The following is a 22223-nucleotide window of genomic DNA, read 5'->3' on the forward strand; positions in this document are numbered from 1 at the left end:
GGCTCAGAAGATAGGATATGCATATTATTAGTAGATTTGGATAGAAAACACTGAAGTTTCTAAAACTGTTTGAATAATGTCTGTGAGTATAACAGAACCCACATGGCAGGCAAAAACCTGAGAAAAATCCAACCAGGATGTGTGGAAATCTGAGGCTTGAAGTTTTGTAAGTGATTGCCTATATAGTACACAGTGACTTAGGGTTCATGTTGCACTTCCTAAGGCTTCCACTAGATGTCAACAGTCTTTAGAATGTTGTGTCATGCTTCTACTGTGAATATGGAACGAACAAGAGGGCCTGGAGTCAGATGAGTGAGGAAATGACATGAGCTCAGAGGTGCGCACTCACGTGAGTGTGAGCTGTGTTCCTTTTCTTTTCTGAAGACATTGGAATTATCCAGTTGGAATATTACTGAAGATCTTTGTTAAAAACATCCTAAAGATTGATGCTAGACATCGTTTGACATATTTCTACAAACGTAAATATAACTTTTTTTACTTTTCGTCGTGACATTTTCGCGCGCATCCTGCATTTGGAGTAGAGGACTGAACGCGTGAACAAAAAGGAGGTATTTGGACATAAATGATGGACTTTATCGAACAAAACAAACATTTATTGTGGACCTGGGATTCCTGGGAGTGCATTCTGATGAAGATCATCAAAGGTAAGTGAATATTTATAATATTATTTCTGAGTTTTATGGCGGGTTTGGTTTCGTGTCTGAACGCTGTACTCAGATTATTGCAAAGTGTGCTTTCGTTTTTTTGAAATCTGACACAGTGACACATTAAGGAGAAGTGTATCTATAATTCTTTGATTTAAAGTTTATGATGAGTATTTCTGTAAATTGATGTGCTCATTCACCGGAAGTTTTGGGAGGCAAAACATTTCTGAACATTACACGCCAAAGTAAAATGGGGTTTTTGGATATAAATATGAACTTTATCGAGCAAAACATACATGTATTGTGTAACCTGAAGTCCTATGAGTGCCATCTGATGAAGATTATCAAAGGTTCGTGATTAATTTTAGCTGTATTTCTGGTTTTTGTGACGCCTCTTCTTGCTTGGAAAATGGCTGTGTGGTTTTTCTTGTCAAGGTTATGTCCTAACATAATCTAATGCTATGCTTTCACCATAAAGCCTTTTTGAAATCGGACAATGTGGTTGGATTAACGAAAAGATTATCTTTAAAATGGTGTAAAACACTAGTATGTGTGAGAAATTTGAATTATGAGATTTTTGTTTTGAATTTGGCGCCCTGCTATTTCACTGGCTGTTGAATAGTGTCCCGCAGGTGGGACGGTCACGTCCCACATTCCCAAGAGAGGTTAAAGACACACCAGGGAACATGTGCCTCACACAGAGCTCTGCTGCTGCTCTGTTTAGTTCTGCCATTAGTCTGACAGCCCTGACATCAAAATTACTATCTGACCCCCAACATAACATCAGGTGAACCAATTTGATGCTGAAGGCATTGTTTAAAGCATTATTCTGTACACCCTTCAAGTGAACCGTGATCAGACATGGTAGGGTAGGTAAAACCAATATGGCGTAACATTGAGTTGCTTCACGAATCAAACCACATGAGAAGAGTCATCCCCATAAGGACAGTTGAAGACAGGGAGGAACGATGTACTTTTACAGTATTCGAATTTGAGCGTATGTCCCAGTCCTTTGTATGGATTGGAGTCATTACTGTACTAAAAGACAAATAAAAAAACGAAAGTCTCAAACTTGGCCATCATGAATAACATAACTAAGTCAACAAAACCCCATGATTAATGCAAATGAGTGGGAACATTAGCTCACCGAGGAGAGCCATGAAACATGGTTCATTCTACTTTATCAGCTAATGAGAGTTTCTCAAGTGGAATCAACAAACAAAATAATTAATTAGGATGATAAATTATGCACTAGTAATTTCAATATGGGGATTTGACAACACAATAACAATTTATGAGGAGCAAATGAAATCCAAGTCCTGATCATTTAATTTAACCAGACCTAGCCGTCTCTGAAACAACACTTAATCTGCAGTGGAATGTTTCTGTTTCCATCGTTGAACAAACAGGACACCAGTCAGGAATTGCAGGGGAGCTCAATGCTCAGGGGGCACAGGGGAACACAAGGCCCACAGCAGCTTCAGGCAGATCAATTGCTCACTTTGTGTTCACACACATGAAAAAAACAGACCGTCAGAGCAGGTAAAAAACAGACCCGGCATATGTCTTTTATCCCATAGCAAACAGGAGAGGGAAATGAAAAATGCATTCAATGTCAGACAGATGAGGTGTATAGTCAACTCAGCAGTAGTCAGACCCAGATGGAGTGGGACCTTAACCGGGCGAAGAATAATGATGAAGTCAAACGTTTGATGCCATGTTTATGAAAAAGCCTACATGGGTCAGTAAAAGTCTCTTCTAATGCACGCTACTACATCACAGGGGACATCCTGTCCATATGTGTCATGTTTTCAGGAGCTCTGAGTGCTGAATGAATTCAAATCAGATTAGAATGATATAACCTACCATATAAATCAAGTCATGTTTGCATCAGAACCATAGAGATCTAGCTAGGCTGTGTACATATAAAATACAAAAAGAAAAGTCAGTGAGTGGGCATATCATGAGAATGACAGTTGTAATTTACAGTGTCACAATGTGTGAATATCCTTTTCCTTTCTGTCGAAATAGCTAGAACATTCTGTACATTAGCATGTAATCACTCTGACAGCAAACATCTACACAAATCAACTTGCTACTAGACCAGGGGTTCCCAAACGTTTACTGCACAAGACCCTAAATTGACACTAGAATATACAGAGGACCCCATTTGGAAAAAGTATACCCCCTAACGTTAGTTAATGCTATGTGTTCATATTTACTCAATGTTAGGTCCTGCCGGATGGCCAGAACTATGAAAGCACATTCGAATAGCATAAAATGTCTTAGTCGACACTAACAAGTTGTATTCTAAACCCAATTGAAGAGAAAAAAAAAAGTTCTTCATTTGTTTGATAAGATCACCTTCTCAGGGGAACCCATTTCACGTTTGGGAACTACTGTACTCGACTCTCTGAACTAACAGTGCGTGACTGACACTGCAGTGATGAGGACTAGTATGTTGATACTATATAACTTTTAGTAAACATCAGATTATAGATAGTTGAGAATGTCTTAAGAAAAATATCCACCACAGTCCGGTGGACCTTTCTTAGGCTCTCTCGATATAGTCCTAGCGGAACCATAAATGTAAAAAAATAAAATAAAATAGGAGCTGGACCCCTCCCAGCTAGGTAACGTTAACGCTGCTAGCCTAGCTCGCTTGCTACCATTTCCTGAATCCGATTAGCGAGCTAGCTAGCGGTTAAACACTTTTCTTGCTGTATGAATCAGAATGCCCAAACGTACCTTTAATGGTCCATATGCAATTAAACAGCAAGAGTTGTATCAAGACCATATCGATTAAATTCATTGTTAGAACATTGACACGGCGAATGCTTTACTGTTTCGATTTGCACTTCTTAAAGGCGCAGTCCGCGCTCTGTTTATGGCAGTACCTTCACAACTGCCTTTCACCGCTTGTCTCCAACCGCCTGACGTCAGGCGCAGGCAGCGTTCTAGTCCCTCCTACCTCACTAGCGCAACAAAACCTGTTTGCTTTTATTTGATAGGGCCGCTTATTTGTTGAAAACAACAATTCAAGTGCAATAAATTCAACAGCGACAAACCAAGCCACTTTTCAATATCAAGTTAGCCTACAAATTAATATTTTTTTATGTATTAGGATCCCATTAGACAACGCCAATGGCGACAGCTAGTCTTACTGGGGTCCGACATATAACGAAAAAGACATTACAGACTAAATACTTGACAATTTGCATACATTTAAAAACATTAACATGTTTTGTGTGTGTGCATCTATGAGTTGCTCATACATGTTAGTACATTCAAACAACAAGTAGGTCACATGGGGGACAGGCGTTGTGCTGTGAGGTGTAGCTTTATTTGTTTCTTGAAACCAGGTTTGCTGTTCACTTGCGCTATATAAGATGGAAGGGAATTCCATGCACTCATGGCTTTGTATAATACAATATCATGTATTGACAATAATGCATTTGTCTTGGACAGAGTTTTAAAAATATCCCTGTACCCTGATTTAATGGAATATGATTTCAGTATTGAATACAGTACATCACTACAATAGATTCCACCGTGAAATGTCAATGCATATATGAATTGGGGTGAAACATTTTAAAAAATTCAAGGAACAATCGATAGAGGTGTGTGGCCCCACATGCATTTGCACTGCTCAGAGACAGCTATTTGTGTTGAATTCATTGTGAATTTGTTGAATATTGTCTCTGCACTAATCGTCTTTGCTGAGATTCCCTAAAAACGCCACTTCCATACAGCTACAACCAGAGGTGACTGTTTTGTAACAGGTTAGGAGAACTTACACAGCAGGTTAGGATAATTAACGTAGCAGGTTAGAATAATTAGGTTAAGGTTAATGTTAGGAAAGGGTTAGGGTTAGCGAAAACGCACTCTTTGTAACTATTGACTGGAAAAAATGCCTATCTCTTATTTCCTATAAGACATACTGTACATCAGACATACAGCGTTGTTCTTTTCACTGTGTAGCTTCTGCCACTGTGTGGCTAAAAAAAGCCACTACCCTGACTGAACTGGAAATCACATAACAACTTGTCAGTCTGCTGCTGCTACCAGTTGAGATATTGTGTGACTAACACAATTCAGTTAGTTACTAAAAACTCCTGCATTGGGCCAATCGGTATAATCTTGTAAATGCCAGATCTTTATGGCAAAACGCATCGTTAATCCAAGTTTTGTCAAAATCGGGACAGTGCTGTCTGAGATATAGCGTTTGACGAGCATAGGAATTTACAGATGGAGACAGATCCACAGTCCCTTCCCCAATTTCATCGTGGGGGACAATAAAATACACCATAATGGAGTTATATACAGGGAGTACCAGTACCAGATTAATATGCAGAAGTATGAGGTACAGTAAACATGTAATCCCCCACGAATAATGCAGCACCCCCCTTGGGCCAATCAATGTAATATTGTAAATGACGGATCTACATGGCAAGACGCATCATTCGCCCAAGTTTCATACAAATCGGGCCAGTGTTATCTGAGATGTTGCGTGTGACTAACGTACGTACAGTTCATTACTATAGCGCTCCCCTTGGGCCAATCAGTGTAATTTTGTAAGTGCTGGATCTCTATGGCAAGACGCATCATTCACCCAAGTTTCGTCAAAATCTGGTGTCTGAGATATCATGTGGGTTAGCTAGACTCACATCCCTGAGCATGTGTGCCACATTTCAACGCTCTGAGTCAAACAGATCAACAGATAAACATGTGCCGTTAGCACCACTGTTCAGTCGATATGAATGTTCTTGTAGTGATGGGCATTCCTGGCTCTTTTCAGTGAGCCGGCTCGTTCGGCTCAGCTCACCAAAAAGAGCCGGCTCTTTTGTCCGGCTCTTTTGGCTTTAAAGAGCCGGCTCTTTAAAAAATATATGTTTTGTATTTTTTTCAAGTCAAATAGTTTGCGATAGTTTGACTATGATTGGTGTTAAAACAATTCTAATTAAATTATTAAATGAAATCATACTCTACCTTAACCACAATATATTTAAAAATGCATTGGTTTGTTATGAAATATAATGCTATTAAACATTTGCATTTAAAGTATAACTTTTCAATGTATATAAACAAAGTGCATATAAATCTAACCATTCAAAACGAATACAATCTGGACAGCATAATAGAATATTGCACAACATCAAAGAAAAATAAATAACAATTTGCAAAACTGCAGCATCCCACAAATTGAAATAAATGTAAAAAAGAAGGATGCTATTACACATGTGCATTTAAAGTATAACTTTTTTAATGCATATAAACAAAATGCATATAAATGTAACAATTCAAAATGAATACAATCTGAACAACATAATAATAGAATATTGCACCATATCAAAGAAAAATAAATAACAATGTGCAAAACTGCATTATCCCACTTAAAACATTAAACTGGTCCCTCTTTTCTCTCTTCTTTATTGCCATGTTATAACCAGCAGCACACAGCAATGCTGACCATATTTTGCTTTTATGAGAGATTTGCATTCAGAAAGGAGGGAACGGATGTGGCCGCTATGCATTCTCCCTGTCGTGACTTTAGTAAGCCGTGGGTAGACAGAGGCCTTGTTTTTCCACCAGCTCAGAGGATCTGGAGGGGCTCCTCCAAATAGGATCGGACTTCCATTATGGCATTCCTTTGGCCGCCTTTCCTTCCAGTTCTCTGCTGCCAATGACTGGAACGAATTGCAAAAATCACTGAAGCTGGAATCTTATATCTCCTTCTCTAACTTTAAGCATCAGCTGTCAGAGCAGCTTACCGATCACTGTACCTGTACACAGCCAATCTGTAAATAGTACAACCAACTACCTCATCCCCATATTGTTACTTATCCTCTCGCTCTTTTGCACCCCAGGATCTCTACTTGCACATCATCATCTGCACATCTATCACTCCAGTGTTAATGCTAAATTGTAATTATTTCGCCTCTATGGCCTATTTATTGCCTTACCTCCCTACTTTTCTACATTTGCACACACTGTACATATTTTTCTATTGTGTTATTGACTGTACGTTTGTTTATGTGTAACTCTGTGTTGTTGTTTTTGTCGCACTGCTTTGCTTTATCTGGGCCAGGTCGCAGTTGTAAATGAGAACTTGTTCTCAACTGGCCTACCTGGTTAAATAAAGGTGAAATAAAAATAAATAAAATGGCATCTGCTGAGGGATTCCTTTGTGCTGCATCCCCAGTTTCTCTCTTGTCAAACAGCATCCAAACAGCAGACATTTGTGGCACTACTGCTGGTGCTTCTGCTCCATCTGATCCCTCTTCTTCCTGTTGCCCTGGTGCCTGAGCCAGCTGACTGCTGGGGCTGGCCCTCCCTGCTGCTGAGGTTATTCTTTGAAGAGCCTCATCAATCGCTCTGGCATCACTGAAAGCTAACTTCTTAAACATGGGGTCAAGTGCAGCGGTTTCTGATAGCACATGATTACATTACATTCTGTGGAACTTTCTGTCCATTGATGACCATAGGGTGTCCATCAACACTGTCACATGTCCTGTGGTTACATTTGCTTCTCTCTGGCGGCTGGCTGTGATTCTCTCAAGACCCTTACACAGGAGTATCATTTTTGAGGCTGTCACATAGCTGAAAAGAGAGAACAGTAACTTATTAGTTCAGGTTCATGTTTTGTCTACTGATACTACATTCTCATCTACTGCTCATATACATATATAATACTGGATTAAATAATGATGTAGTAATAACTGCTTACTGTACCTCTCTCCACTGATCTCCACAGTGACCTGCTCAAAGGGTTCCAGGACTCTGCACACCTCCTCCACCACCTCCCATTCCTCTTGGGTCAAAGCATCAACAGGTGCACATCTCTACCCTGACAATGGCCAGGGTAGAGATGATGGCATCCTTTGACTCAAGAAACCGCTGCAACATATAACATGTTGAATTCCACCTTGTAGTGCAGTCTTGTTTAGGCCTCAGCTCAGGCATCCCCATCTGGCTTTGTGTAAACTTTAGTTTTTCAGTACCTACTGTGCTCCTGTGGAAGTATTCCACAGATGCTTTCACTTTGTCCACACTTTGTTCATCACCTTCAGAGTATCTCTTACAATCAGGTTGATTGTGTGGGCAAGACATGGATGATGGGTCCATTTAAAAATGTTCATGGCTTTGGTTATGTTAGCTGCATTGTCGCTAACACAACATACCACTTTTCCATATACTTGCCATTCTCTGGCAACTCTCAACAGTTCCTCAGTTCCTCTCAACAGTTCTCTGAGGTGTCTGTCGCTGAACTCAAAGCAGTCCAGAAGACAGCTAGACATCAAAAAATCTTTAATTAAGTGATATGTAACCGACATGTAAGAAGTGGTTACCCTGTCCATTACCCAATGGACAGAAAGTTCCACTCAGCCCCTATTACAGGGGCTGAGTCACTGGCTTACTGGTGTTCTTCCATGCCGTCCCTGGGAGGGGTGTGTCACTTGAGTGGGTTGAGTCACTGACGTGGTCTTCCTGTCTGGGTTGGCGCCCCCCCTTGGGTTGTGCCGTGGCGGAGATCTTTGTGGGCTATACTCGGCCTTGTCTCGGGATGGTAAGTTGGTGGTTGGAGATATCCCTCCAGTGGTGTGGGGGCTGTGCTTTGGCAAAGTGGGTGGGGTTATATCCTACCTGTTTGGCCCTGTCCGGGGGTTTCATCGGATGGGGCCACAGTTTCTCCTGACCCCTCCTGTCTCAGCCTCCAGTATTTATGCTGCAGTAGTTTATGTGTCGGGGGGCTAGTGTCAGTCTGTCACATCTGGAGTATTTCTCTTGTCTTTTCCGGTGTCCTGTGGGAATTTAAATATGCTCTCTCTAATTCTCTCTTTCTTTCTTTCTCTCAATTCAATTCAATTCGCTTTGTTGGCATGACGTAACAGTGTACATCTCTCTCTCGGAGGACCTGAGCCCTAGGACCATGCCTCAGGACTACATGGCTTGATGACTCCTTGCTGTCCCCAGTCCACCTGGCCGTGCTGCTGCTCCAGTTCCAACTGTTCTGCCTGCGGCTATGGAACCCGGATGTGCTACATGTCCCAGACCTGCTGGAACCCTGACCTGTTCACCGGACATGCTACCTGTCCCAGACCTGCTGTTTTCAACTCTCTAGAGATAGCAGGAGCGGTAGAGATACTCTCAAAGATCGGCTATGAAAAAGCCAACTGACACTTACTCTTGTGTTACTGACTTGTTGCACCCTCGACAACTACTATGATTATTATTATTTGACCATGCTGGTCATTTATGAACATTTGAACATCTTGGCCATGTGCTGTTATAATCTACACTCGGCACAGCCAGAAGAGGACTGGCCACCCCTCATAGCCTGGTTCCTCTCTAGGTTTATTCCTAGGTTTTGGCCTTTCTAGGGAGTTTTTCCTAGCCACCGTGCTTCTACACCTGCATTGCTTGCTGTTTGGGGTTTTAGGCTGGGTTTCTGTACAGCACTTTGAGATATCAGCTGATGTAAGAAGGGCTATATAAATAAATGTGATGTCCAGCAGTCAGTGGTAAGGCAAACTGCAATAGCTTTTTGTACTCTTTCCCGCACTGAAGCCTGTGTGCTCTCGTAAAGTTGTGGAATAAGTGATTTTGAAAGGGTTTTCCGGCTTGGAATTGTGTACATTGGATTTAGACTATTGCTATAATTTCTAAAACCTCTGTCCTCCACAATCAAAAATGGCTGGAAATCGGTGGCAATCATTTTAGCCAATGCAATATAAATGTGGCCTTGTTTTGCTACAGACATAGACATTGGCATAAACTGGTCCATAGAAGACTGCGTTGCTGTGTCTCGTGGAGTAGGCCTACTTGACTGAGTGGATACATCTCCACGTGTGGAGGTGTTGGCTCCACCACTATCACTAGCAGGCCCGCTAGTTTCTTGAAGCTCCGCTACAGCTAGCTCCACAGTTGGGTGCACAGTTCGCATATGCCGGTGTAGGTTGTGCGTAGAACCAGCTTTATAGGAGATTTTGTTTTGGCAAATTGTACACTGTGCTCTAACATTGTCTACATTATTCAAATGCATCCAAATGCTACTGTGCTTCCGACTCATTTTCCAACTGTTGTTTTCACAGCTGTCCTTACTCTCTCTCCTCGGCTTCTAAGTGTATGACTGTGAGTGAGTTGGCTCGGCCCTCCCTCGCGCATCTTTGGTTCATTGGTTGACACTGCATGTCTGATTGACAGGAACAACAGGTGAGGCTGTTAGTCTGAGCAGACAGAACGAATGTGTATGCTCTTGAGAATTTAGGCCTATATTATTTTATTTATTTATTCGTTCTTTGAATTAGTCAATTCTATTCATTTAAATCTTTTGATTATTCATAACTTAATTTTTCAAATATTTTTATAAATAGATTCGGCTCTTCTGATGTGCGAGTCGACTCCCAACGTTCACCTACAAGAGCCGGCTCTTAGAGCCGACTCATTCGCGAACGACCCATCACTATGTTCTTGACAGTGTTTGCAGCATGTGCAACAAATTGTGTTACAATATGAATATCATTGACTGATGTATATGCATTTATGTGCCAGACCATGCATAAGTGAAAGTTTATTGGTCAATAGTGGCCATGTTGTTTTCGGTACTAGTCTGGAAAATATTGCATTAAGAGACCTTTGTCCATAAATGCCATATGTAAAGTTTTGTGCAGATCGGCCATTCGGTGCCAGCAGAGTAGCATTTTAAGTGTTTTTCACAAAATTCTAAATTGCGGGGGTCCCTGATGCAAATTTGTTCCTTGTGGGGAGAGTGGCCTTTGTACCGATTTCCCTGACTTTAGGTCAAACAGGGTGAGGAGCGTGACCTTCAAAATGTGCATTTTCAATCTCTTATTATAGCCACCATCTGGCCAATCAGAGTAATTTTGTAAATGCCGGCTCTCTATGGCAAGACTCATTATTCATCCAAGTTTCGTCCAAATCGGCCCAGTGCTTTCTGAGAAATCGCATGTGATTAAAGTATGAATGAACATATAAACGAAAGGATGGAGACAGATCCACAGTCCCCTCCCCGATTTAATCGTGGGGGATAATTAATATGAATGTAAAAATGACAGGAAACCATACCGAGAAAGCATGTGTAATTTGTTGCAAACGGATTAAAAATGTACACAGCACACCCAAATTATGAAAATCAGCACTCAAATTTCCAGTTATTCTCTACTGCCTCTCCTTGGCCTGAAGAGGCATTTCTTCCAGAACTCTGGGCTTTTCTACAGTGACGTCACTGGCAGAGATGTCATGGCGTCTGTGAGGCTGAAGCTGGAATTAAGCTAGCTAAAAGCTGTCGACAGTGTGTAAATCGAAATGGAGAAAAATGCAAACCTGCATCGAGATGTTGGAGGAAGTACTCTATGTGCTACTATTGCAGGAGAAATGGGTGATATTAAAACAGTTGGCGGAATGAAGGGAGCGACCGATACGTGCAAGAATAGTGAGCATTCTCTCAGTACTTTGGTTAGTTGTACTACTAGCTCCAGTAGTGCCCCAAGCACTGCTAGTAATGCTATCTCCAGTGTTGAGAAATTAGATGTGGCAGAAATGATCGAGTCTCTCCCGGTGCAAGAGAAGAACATTCAATCGAGTGGTTGGTCGGAGACATTGTCCTCTGGATCTGGAGATCATTTGAGTAACGGGATGGGATATGGCACGCAGCTGGCTACAGGGAATAGCGAGGGTGCCACCTCAAAGTTAGTAAACAATAAAACGGATGGCGAGCCTTCCTCAACGGGGGCAAGGATTACAGATGGTGAAGCTGAGGTGTTGGGTTGTGAGTCAGTTGAACTAGTGAAGCTGGCAAAACCGACACACCTATGTTCGGACAAAACAAATACGGGAAACGTTAAATGTGGAGTTGCGATTGACAAAACCATATGCGAGGGTTTGCAGAGTGGGAGTGACCCGTGCATCGCGGCAAAATCTAGGAGCGTCGACTCACTTGAGTCCTTCTCGAACCTCAACTCTTGTCCCAGTTTCGATCTCAACAGTGAAGGTTTGGAGGACAGGGGGCTGGCAATAACACTACAGAGCGAGTATGGGGCTGATGGAACTAAGATCCCGTGCACCAAGGACCGGGGCGCTGGCCAGTCCATATACCACATCAAGTGGATCAAGTGGAAGGAGGAAAACGCACCTATCATTACCCAGAACGAGAACGGTCCATGCCCATTGCTGGCAATTATGAATGTCCTATTGCTGGCATGGAAGGTAAATGACTGACATCATAACCGGACCTCTGAGACACGTTTACATGTGGTGTGCATGATGCCATTTGGAACATTTCCACATCTATTATTTGTCAATACTAAATTACTAATAGGGAAGTAATTCTGAAGCTGGTCATCATAACTACGCTATCTGTTGTATTATCAGTTTAAAATAAAAATGTAATGATCAGTAGTAAAATAAGCTATTGTCACCTGCCAGAATATAGAATACCATTAAAAGTTGAAGATTCATAAATAACCTAACTTCATTTGGGCAGAATTTAAGTTAAAGTTCAAATTATACCACTCATATGCATTCATCTTTATTTTCTCTTAATACTCAATTATTGTAATTTCATGATGGAGTTTGTTGACAGGTCACATTGACCAATTATACCATAGACCCAGCGGCCTTGGCAGCTCAGTCCCTCTCTTATAAGTAGTCTCTGAGAGCTTCCAATTTAGTCATTTTTAAGCCTCTGGTTTCATTTACATCATAAAGATAATGTTTATTTATTGTCAGGGACAGTTGGTTGGCAGGCAGTGGAGATTCTGATTCAGTATGTGGCTTCACAACTTAAACTGCAGCGCTGTGTCTGAAACCTTCCCCAAAACTTCACTACCTACTGTGAAAATGGGTGACATGAAAGTGACTGTAAACAGAATTCTTTGCTTCAAACGCCTGTGTGTGTGCTGACAGTTGTGCAACCGCTAACAGTGCACTTCTGGTGACTTTAAACACAGTTTTCCACTTCCCAGGTGTGGGTGTATTTACTGTGAACCATAATCATGGGGGAGGGAGATTCCTGTCAGCCAGGTTCTATTGGCCTGACTAACTTTAGTCATGTTGTTTGGTTTGTTAAATAATGTATGTGGTTCCATTACAGGTGAAGATGCCACCAATGATGGAGATCATAACTGCTGAACAGTTGATGGAATATCTTGGTGAGTATGAGTGAGAATCTGTTTACGAAACCAAAGGACCCAAGTGTAATTTAAATCAGTGACCTGTTCTTTAGTTGCCCTCCCGGAGGGTGAAGTGTACAGTTTATTCCCGGTCTCTAGTATTTCTCTAAGTTTACGGACAGTTGTGACCTGTTTTTTTTAAGCCTGATACAAATTCAAGCCACCTTGACAGTGCTCAAAGGCAATGGGAAATACTGTATTTTTCTTTGGTTTTGAACCTGCCTAGAAGGTCCATGTCACAAATTGCTAGTCTGGCTGTAACTGTAGTACACCAGTGCAGTGGAGCATTGAGCTGTAGTAGAAACTAGCCTGGGAAGTGCAATGTGACCTTAATGACAGAGTACTGGAGGGCTGTAATTATGTCCCACTGCCTGGGAAGGCATTACTGTATGAATAATCACAGGACCTGCCTCACTGCTTGCCTGGCCCTTCAGTTTTATTATACTAATTTCCTCACCTCCCTTCAGTAGACTGTGGATTTGCTGCCTCTCCTAGCTTTAGGATAAATTGCTATATAATATGGATTTCATATGATTTAAGCAATGGCACACAGTAATTGCATAGCTGCTGTGAATTGACCAATATTACCTGAGTTTTCTTTCTAAATAAACAAAACCTCCACTTGATTTTTAGCCAGTGAATACAATGGAAGATTCTGTAATAAATTCAACACTGTGCCTGGATCATTATACGCATTCTGGTCGTCACCTAGCTGCTAGACCTGCCCTCAGAAGAGTGCATATGTACTTGTATAACCATTAGTGATATGCCTGGAGTCCCCACAGATGTGGTGGGTGGGTTTAGGGTCATAAAATATTGTATGGATGAAGGGTGGGCGAGTTGAATAAAGAGAAAACAATGCATAAAAAAATCCATAAATGTGCAATTCATATCTATAGACTACATTGAGGTTTTCATTTCATTATTTCTGTCTGGCGTTAGTGTGTAGCCTAAGCTTTAGGGCCTAACTGTAGCGCCCTAAATACACGCCAATTGCCAAATGCATTTGGGAACTTGGGCAGAAAAGTTAAAATCGATCCACTGAGGCAAAAAGGACAATGTCGGAGTTTAATTCAATAATAGAAAATCTGTGAAATGGAGAGTTGATGTTTGGGGAAAATGTAGTAAAGTGATAAAGGGTGATGGCCAGAACTGCTATGTCATGTGTGATGATTCGACAGTCTCAAGACGTGGAATTCAAAATGGCACATCAAGGGAACTACTGTTCAGATGGGTTAAATGAAATAGTAGCCTAACTGAAATGTGGATTGACTGTAGGTCTATAACCTCTCACATCGCCTAATATAATATTAACTCCTGCAGAATTAAGAATTATTATTATTTCTTTCAGCATCTTGAGAGAATGAATGTGCGGTTAGGGACAGTCTATAAAGGTGGCGGTGCTATCTTTATCAGCATCATAAAAGTGTAAGCCATCACTTTATCTTTATTATTATCTTATTATTTAAACCACATAAAATATGCATCCAAGCCAGACTGAGATCTTATCAAAAACATGTTGAGCTGTTTTAACAGGTTTTAATTTCCTAAACCGGTGAAACTGATGTCATTTGGACATTTTTGCACGTAAAATCTTTCATGTTTTTTTTAAGTCATTCAATTTTCTCCTTGGTCCCAGAATGTATTTGCTGTGTGAGAGAAGCAGAGATGAAAGAGGAAAGAAAACAATTTTAACAATGTCAACTATACTGAACAAAAATATAAACGCAACATGCAACAATTTCAACCATTTTACTGAGGTACAGTTCATATAAGGGAATCAGTCAATTGAAATAAGTTAATTCGGCCCTAATCTATGGATTTCACATGACTAGGCAAGGGCGCAGCCATGGGTGGGCCTGGGAGGGCAGGCCCACATGGGAGCCAGGCCCAGCCAATCAGAATTAGTTTTTCCACACAAAAGGGCTTTATTACAGACAGAAATACTCCTCAGTTTCATCAGCAGTCCGGGTGGCTGGTCTCAGAATCTCCCGCAGGTGAAGAAGCCGGATGTGGAGGTCCTGGGCAGGCATGGTTACATGTGGTCTGCGGTTGAGGCCGGTTGGTACTGCCAAATTCTGTAAAACAATGTTGAAAGTGGCTTATGGTAGAGACAATTAACATTACATTCTCTGGCAACAGCTCTGGTAGAGATCGCTGCAGTCAGCATGCCAATTGCACACTGTGGCATTGTGTTGTGTGACAAAACTGTACATTTTAGAGTGGCCTTTTATTGTCCCCAGCACAAGGTTCACCTGCGTAATGATCATGCTGTTTATTCAGCTTCTTGATATGCCATACCTGTCAGGTGGATGGATTATCTTGGCAAAGGATAAATTATCACTAATAGGGATGTAAACTAATTTGAGGGAAATAAGCTTTTTGTGCGTATGGAATATTTCTGGGATCTTTTATTTTAGCTCATGAAACATGGGACCAACACCTTACATATATTTGTTCAGTATAGATTGAAACATTACACTATTGATTTCTAACATTCTGGTAAGCAAAGGTTTGTTTAGTCTTCTAGGACAAGAAGTAATTACAGAAGAGAAGCTGCCTGTATCAAATTATAGACTAACATAGTTGACTAACAGGCCTACGTTTCTGCTTATAATTTCCGACATTTTGGAAACATTTTTAGATAGCCTACCATCTCAGACTGTACAACGCATTTTCAGTATTTGTGGGTTAGGGTCGGGTGAGGGCCTCAGATTTTCATCAGCGGTTGCGGATGGGTTATTACCAATTGTGAGCGGGCGTGGATGAACAAACAGCTCAACCGCGCATCGCTAATACCCATGTGAGTTCAGGTGGTATGGTCCAGTATAGACTGACCAGGAGGACTGAAGAATCCCTGTGGACCAAGGCCTGCTAACGTCATGGAGACAGGAGCTGTGTTCTTTCTCCATGCGTGGCACGCTGACCCCACTGCCTCCCTCCATAGCTGGGTGCTGTTATGATGAAGAACCAGGGGTGTCCTGTTACTAAAGACATTCTCATCTAAGCTATAGAGAAAAAAGATCTGTCACTATAGCCAAGCCCTCTTTTCATGGTAGTGGTAAAGTTTGGCTTCAATTTTACAGGCTCTATAATTCTTTGACTGGTGCTATGACTAGTGTCCTGTTTTGAGTGTGTTCTAGCTAAATGCATCATATAAAGACTGTTAGGAGTCAATAACAACTATAAGAGAAATGTAGTCACCAGCTGCTGAGTTCTGAGAGACGCCAGAAGTCCTGAAATGTATCCGCATTAGTCATGCCATGGGAGTTGTTAACTTTCATATGATCATTTGGGAGTTCGGTATAGAGGTCAGTTTGTACCAAAAGACTCCTGACTGTTTGTGCTACATTGTCCTACATTCTGCATGTGATTAGCAGATTCAACTGGTTTTTATTGAATTTGTATTAGTCATTATGGGCCAAGATACAGACTGTCGTTAATTCATGGCTAAGGATATTTCTCACCATGGTTTAATTACAGTTTACACTGTCGTGCTTCATTGGGGGACAAATTAGTTAGTTAGCTACCAAGATAGAATATAAACAGCAAAATGTGACTGGGAAACAGAGGGATGATTCTTCATTGTCAGGAGATATATTTTTGATGTCAGTCATGCGAATATTCATTAGATTTCTCAGTTTGCTGCTTCTCTTCAAGTATTTTTCATTAGGACTAACTCAAAAGTTGACTTGACTTCTCATTAGTGTGTTTTGTACCAGGGATAATAATGTTGTTACCTTTCGGTTAGATGTTACATTTTTAGGATGCGTTAGCTAGGAAAATGTCATTTAGAATGAGTAATTGTGTCTGTTATTGAGCTCTGTTAATGGATAGCCTTATGTTTCCTCCCCACAGAATCTGCCTCTGTGAGTCCATAGCGCTTGGTGTCCATGACTGATCAATTATAATTGAATTGCATGCATTAGAGTTTGGTTCATTTTGCTGGGAGAAAAAGTATCATCTACAGTGTGTGCATTTCATTGTCAGACTACACTATGTCCAGGCAAATCTAATTTGACCTTCTCCAAATACTTTTTTATAAGAGAGGAGGCAACTGTACCCTGCTGGTCAACTGACATGAAACCCTGAGAGAGGAGACCATTCAGACTGACCCAAAGCATTAGCACATTGAGAGACACATAGTTGCCCATCTTTAGATATATAAGAGGTAGCCTAGTGTGTGGGTCTGATGGAACACAGAACTCACTCCAACCACATGGCTCTATGTTCAATACCAGTAAGAAGCCAGAGGCCTTTACCCCTCTCCCACCCACTCAGGTCCCTCTCCCACCCACTCAGGTCCCTCTCCCACCCACTCAGGTCCCTCTCCCACCCACTCAGGTCCCTCTCCCACCCGCTCAGGTCCCTCTCCCACCCGCTCAGGTCCCTCTCCCACCCGCTCAGGTCCCTCTCCCACCCACTCAGGGCCCTCTCCCACCCACTCAGGTCCCTCTCCCACCCACTCAGGTCCCTCTCCCCCATTGTGCCCCAGATGGAGTCCCCTGATTGCTCCCTCTGTCTGCAGCTCTGCACCTTGCTCATCTGCGCCTACAGATACCCATGGTTGATTCCAAGTTCAGTGTAAAAACATTCCCTGTCTCTTTTGAGCACCCTGACTCACAGTGAGCACTTCAACCCTTCTGCAAATCACAGGTGACAAACAGTAATGAAGCACAGCGGTTTCATTTCATGCAACTCCTGTTATTCCGACAGTGTCGTGTTAGATTTCCTCGGAGGAACGCTTATGGTTGTAGCCATCCCTCTTCTGTACAATAACCACCTTTAACTGCGTTATGCAGGCTGTGTGCGCGTATCATCCCAGATATGCCTCTGAGCCGTCTCTGCTCTTCTTTCACAAGTGCCCATAAATTGCAGCTCCGTGTTTGTGGAGACGGCTTTGTCTTTACTCCATCTAGTGGCTGAGAGCTCATAATGAATGGTTTGGTCCCTGGTCAAACATTCATCTTGTGTAATGTCCAGGAACATGCAGATAGGCCTGTCTCCTAGCCTCCCCACTGCACTTCATTACGCACAGTTATTGTTTCATGCCCAGACAAAAAACAATGGCTTGTGAAAAAGAGCTGCTCACAAAGAGCCCCATTTAATGTGGGCTGATTCAGACGCTGTATTAATAACTACTGTGAGGCCCATAGGGGCAGAAGTGGAGGAGATGTATGTTGTATTAAAGAGGCTGCTGGTCGATGTTGGGATTTAGTACTCTGTGGAGCATGCCAGTGAATCATCAAACAGCAGCAGTAGAGGCCCAGGCAGGGAGGGCAGTCTACAGTCAGCTGGCAGGGAACGGGGCAGGTGGAGGGAGGTAGGGGGGTATGGCCGGGGGTTCCCTGGGCATAGAAATGTCAGAGTCAGTTGACTGGCCTCAGCCGGGTGTGTTCATGGCCAGGGCTGAGGAAGCCTGTGTCTGAGGAGAGGAAATGGAGATCGAATCAGAGTAGCTCCCTGGCTCTGAAACACACTGACTACTGGCTCACTTTGTTAAAGTAAGAAAGCAATCATTGGATTATGAGAAAAAGTAGGCCTATTTTTGTTTTTCAGATATAAAAGTCTCAGAATCATTATCTTGTAACATAAAATATCTCGCGAGTGGGTATGTTTTTGACAGCTAGACACTGCCGCTATGTGTTGCTCAGAGGGGAGGGTGGAGTTGGGTGTGATGTTAATGGTTGGATGACAGGTGCACTGTGATTAGCACCACAGGGCTCTTCACGAGGCTCTCCCTGCCTGCCCTAGTGTCTGTTCTTCCTAGGTCCTACACTAAGCCCTTAACACCTCCCTAGCGGCTCCCCACTAGCCAGGGCTTGACTGACCCCGCATGCCTGGCCGAACCCTTCCTGGAAAAACAGCTGGCCAGCGCTTAACACTCAACATCCCGCTTCTCACTGAGGATTAGACACTTCTTATGAAATCAGAACATAATCGATAATATCACCTCTTCACTTGGGATTGACGTAAGCAGGCTGTGATGTCACTGGTGAGCGGGCAGGGCTCTACCCTGATGATATTTTCCCTCTCAGCTCCCCTGTGTGTCTGTGGCTGCTTTAATTAGCCTGTATCCCCAGGTCCTCTGATGTTGTCTCCTCTCTCTCTCTCCCTCGCTCTCTCTCCCCTGCAGGAGACTACATCCTCGATTCCAAGCCGAAAGAGATTTCTGAAGCCCAGCGGCTAAACTATGAACAGGTAAGGACTGTTGTTGCCTAAACATAATCAATAAGGGCAGTTATTCACTGATCATACGCATGTCTACCGGTCTGTCTCTCTTTGTGTCTGTCTCTGGCTCATGTTGGAGAATCAGACAGGCAGGCAGGATGAGGCAGGCAGGCTCTAGGCTGTTGGGCACCCCCCTCTCCCTCTTAGATCTCTGATGGCAGAGCAGCAGCATCACACTAACTCGCACCACGCCAAGGGGGCTCACTTGTTCTCACTTACCAGCCTAAAATATCCCTGCCTGCCGTTTAGTGACTGCAGTTCCTGCCCTCTTCTATCCAGAAATATATCATATTCTAATGGGCAACGATGCGATGTTAAGATGAGTGTTTATACGGTCATGTGCATTTGCACATCATTTGCATTGGGAATGAATCTCCAGAAAGACCAATGAATGTATATTTATGTAAGATGAAAATAAGCAGCATGATGATTATGGTTATATGGAAAAACAGCCCACTGCCCTAGAGCTGCGTTTAGCCCCTATATAGGTTACATAAAAAACATGTCAATGCCCTAGAGCTGCGTTTAGCCCCTATATAGGTTACATTAAAAAAACATGTCAATGCCCTAGAGCTGAGTTTAGCCCCTATATAGGTTACATAAGCCGCGTCTTATCAGGCCTACGGCACAACATGGTCATAAGGGGCAGGTCATGTCTCTTCACATTGCTGTGGGAGGGTGCTCAGGGATGCATGGCTGAGTTCAGATTGAGGCCAGTGTTGGGGCTCTGAGTGGTTCACATGGCCTGGAAGGGATGGTTTTATCATCCACACTCCCATCCCTATCCCTGCTGCCTGAAATGTGGGAGGGGCATGGCCTCTCTTCATCTCCTCCTTCTCTCCACTCTGCTGTGGCAAAGAACCAGCACATCTGTGAATGTTATTCTCTTCACGGGCGTCATCGCTCGGGGAGGAGAACAGTCGTGTGCGTGTGTACATACCAGAGTCTCGATTACTGTCCAAGGAGAATGTTCTGACTGCTGTACAGTCGTAGCTCTCCAAGCTCCTGCCTAGAAGGCCAGCATCCCGGGGTCGCCTCTTCACTGTTGACGTTGAGACTGGTGTTTATGTGGGTACTATTTAATGAAGCTGCGAGTTGAGGACTTGTGAGGCGTCTGCTTCTCAAATTAGACTCTTGCTCAGTTGTGCACCGGGGCCTCCCACTCCTCTTTCTATTCTGGTTAGAGCAAGTTTGCGCTGTTCTGTGAAGGGAGTAGTACACAGCATTGTACGAGATCTTCAGTTTCTTGGCAATTTATCACATGGAATAGCCTTCATTTCTCAGAACAAGAATAGACTGACGATTTTCAGAAGAAAGTCCTTTGTTTCTAGCCATTTTGAGCCTGTAATCGAACCCACAAATGCTGATGCTCCAGATACTCAACTAGTCTAAAGGTGGTCAGTTTGATTGCGTCTTTAATCAGCACAACAGTTTTCAGCTGTGCTGACATAATTGCAAAAGGGTTTTCTAATGATCAATTAGCCTTTTAAAATTATAAATTTGGATTAGCTAACACAACGTGCCATTGGAACACAGGAGTGATGGTTGCTGATAATGGGCCTCTGTATGGCTATGTGGATATTCCATAAAAAAAATCAGCCGTTTCCAGCTACAATAGTCATTTACAACATGAACAATGTCTACACTGTATTTCTGATCAATTTGATGTTATTTTAATGGACCAAAAATGTGCTTTTCTTTCAAAAACAAGGACATTTCTAAGTGCCCCCAAACTTTTGAACGGTAGTGTGTGTGTGTGTGTGTGTGTGTGTGTGTGTGTGTGTGTGTGTATATAAACTCAGCAAAAAAGAAACTGAAGCATGAGGACTGCAGATGTGGCCAGGGCAATAAATTGCAATGTCCGTACTGTGAGACGCCTAAGACAGCGCTACAGGGAGACAGAACGGACAGATGATCGTCCTCGCAGTGGCAGACCATGTGTAACAACACCTGCACAGGATCGGTACATCCGAACATCACACCTGCGGGACAGGTACAGGATGGCAACAACAACTGCCCGAGTTACACCAGGAAAACACAATACCTCCATCAGTGCTCAGACTGTCCGCAATAGGCTACGAGAGGCTGGACTGAGGGCTTGTAGGCCTGTTGTAAGGCAGGTCTTCACCAGACATCACCGGCAACAACATCGCCTATGGGCACAAACCCACCGATGGTGTGTTTACGGACATATTCAATCAATCCTTATCCCAGTCTGCTGTTCCCACATGCGTCAAGAGGGCCACCATTGTTCCTGTTCCCAAGAAAGCGAAGGTAACTGAGCTAAACGACTATCGCTCCGTAGCACTCACTTCCGTCATCATGAAGTGCTTTGAGAGACTAGTCAAGGATCATATCACCTCCACCCTATCTGACACCCTAGACTGACTCCAATTTGCTTACCGCCCCAATAGGTACACAGATGACGCAATCACACTGCACACTGCCATAACCTATCTGGACAAGAGGAATACCTATGTAAGAATGCTGTTCATTGACTACAGCTCCGCATTTAACACCATAGTACCCTCCAAACTCGTCATTAAGCTCGAGACCCTGGGTCTCAACCCGCCCTGTGCAACTGGGTCCTGGACTTCCTGACGGGCCGCCCCCCAGGTGGTGAAGGTAGGAAAGAACATCTCCACCCCGCTGATCCTCACCCTTGTGGCGCCCCAGTGTTGCGTTCTCAGCCCTCTCCTGTACTCCCTGTTCACCCATGACTGCGTGGCCATGCACGCCTCCAACTCAGTCATCAAGTTTGCAGATGACACTACAGTGGTAGGCTTGATTACCAACAACAATGAGACGGCCTACAGGGAGGAGGTGAGGGCACTCAGAGTGTGGTGTCAGGAAAATAACCTCACACTCAACATCAACAAAACAAAGGAGATGATCGTGGACTTCAGGAAACAGCAGAGGGAGCACCCCCCTATCCAGTAGTGGAGTAGGTGGAAAGTTTTAAGTTCCTCTGCGTACACATCACAGACAAACTGAAATGGTCCACCCACACAGACAGCGTGGTGAAGAAGGCACAACAGCGCCTCTTCAACCTCAGGAGGCTGAAGAAATTTGGCTTGTCACCGAAAACACTCTCAAACTTTTACAGATGCACAATCGAGAGCATCCTGTATCACCG

The 22223-nt window shown here is 43.0% G+C and overlaps 2 protein-coding genes across 3 annotated transcripts in view; one reads left to right on the forward strand and one right to left on the reverse strand.

Annotated features, from left to right (window-relative positions):
* Nucleotides 1-3579, reverse strand: part of LOC115167240 (disintegrin and metalloproteinase domain-containing protein 10) — a 97268-nt gene extending 93689 nt beyond the window's left edge. The window contains exon 1 of the mRNA XM_029721447.1: nt 3414-3579. Within this exon, the coding sequence (XP_029577307.1) occupies nt 3414-3477 (64 nt within the window). The 5' untranslated portion in view covers nt 3478-3579. The remainder of the gene's footprint in view (nt 1-3413) is intronic.
* A 7323-nt stretch (nt 3580-10902) lies between these two features.
* LOC115167243 (ubiquitin carboxyl-terminal hydrolase MINDY-2-like) overlaps nt 10903-22223 on the forward strand; it is a 30770-nt gene continuing 19449 nt past the window's right edge. For both annotated transcript variants that reach the window (XM_029721451.1, XM_029721452.1), the window contains exons 1-3: nt 10903-11891; nt 12778-12835; nt 18993-19057. In XM_029721451.1, the coding sequence (XP_029577311.1) occupies nt 10992-11891; nt 12778-12835; nt 18993-19057 (1023 nt within the window). In that variant the 5' untranslated portion in view covers nt 10903-10991. The remainder of the gene's footprint in view (nt 11892-12777; nt 12836-18992; nt 19058-22223) is intronic.

This window comes from Salmo trutta, chromosome 29 (assembly GCF_901001165.1).
Source record: "Salmo trutta chromosome 29, fSalTru1.1, whole genome shotgun sequence".
In the NCBI taxonomy this organism is placed as follows: domain Eukaryota; kingdom Metazoa; phylum Chordata; class Actinopteri; order Salmoniformes; family Salmonidae; genus Salmo; species Salmo trutta.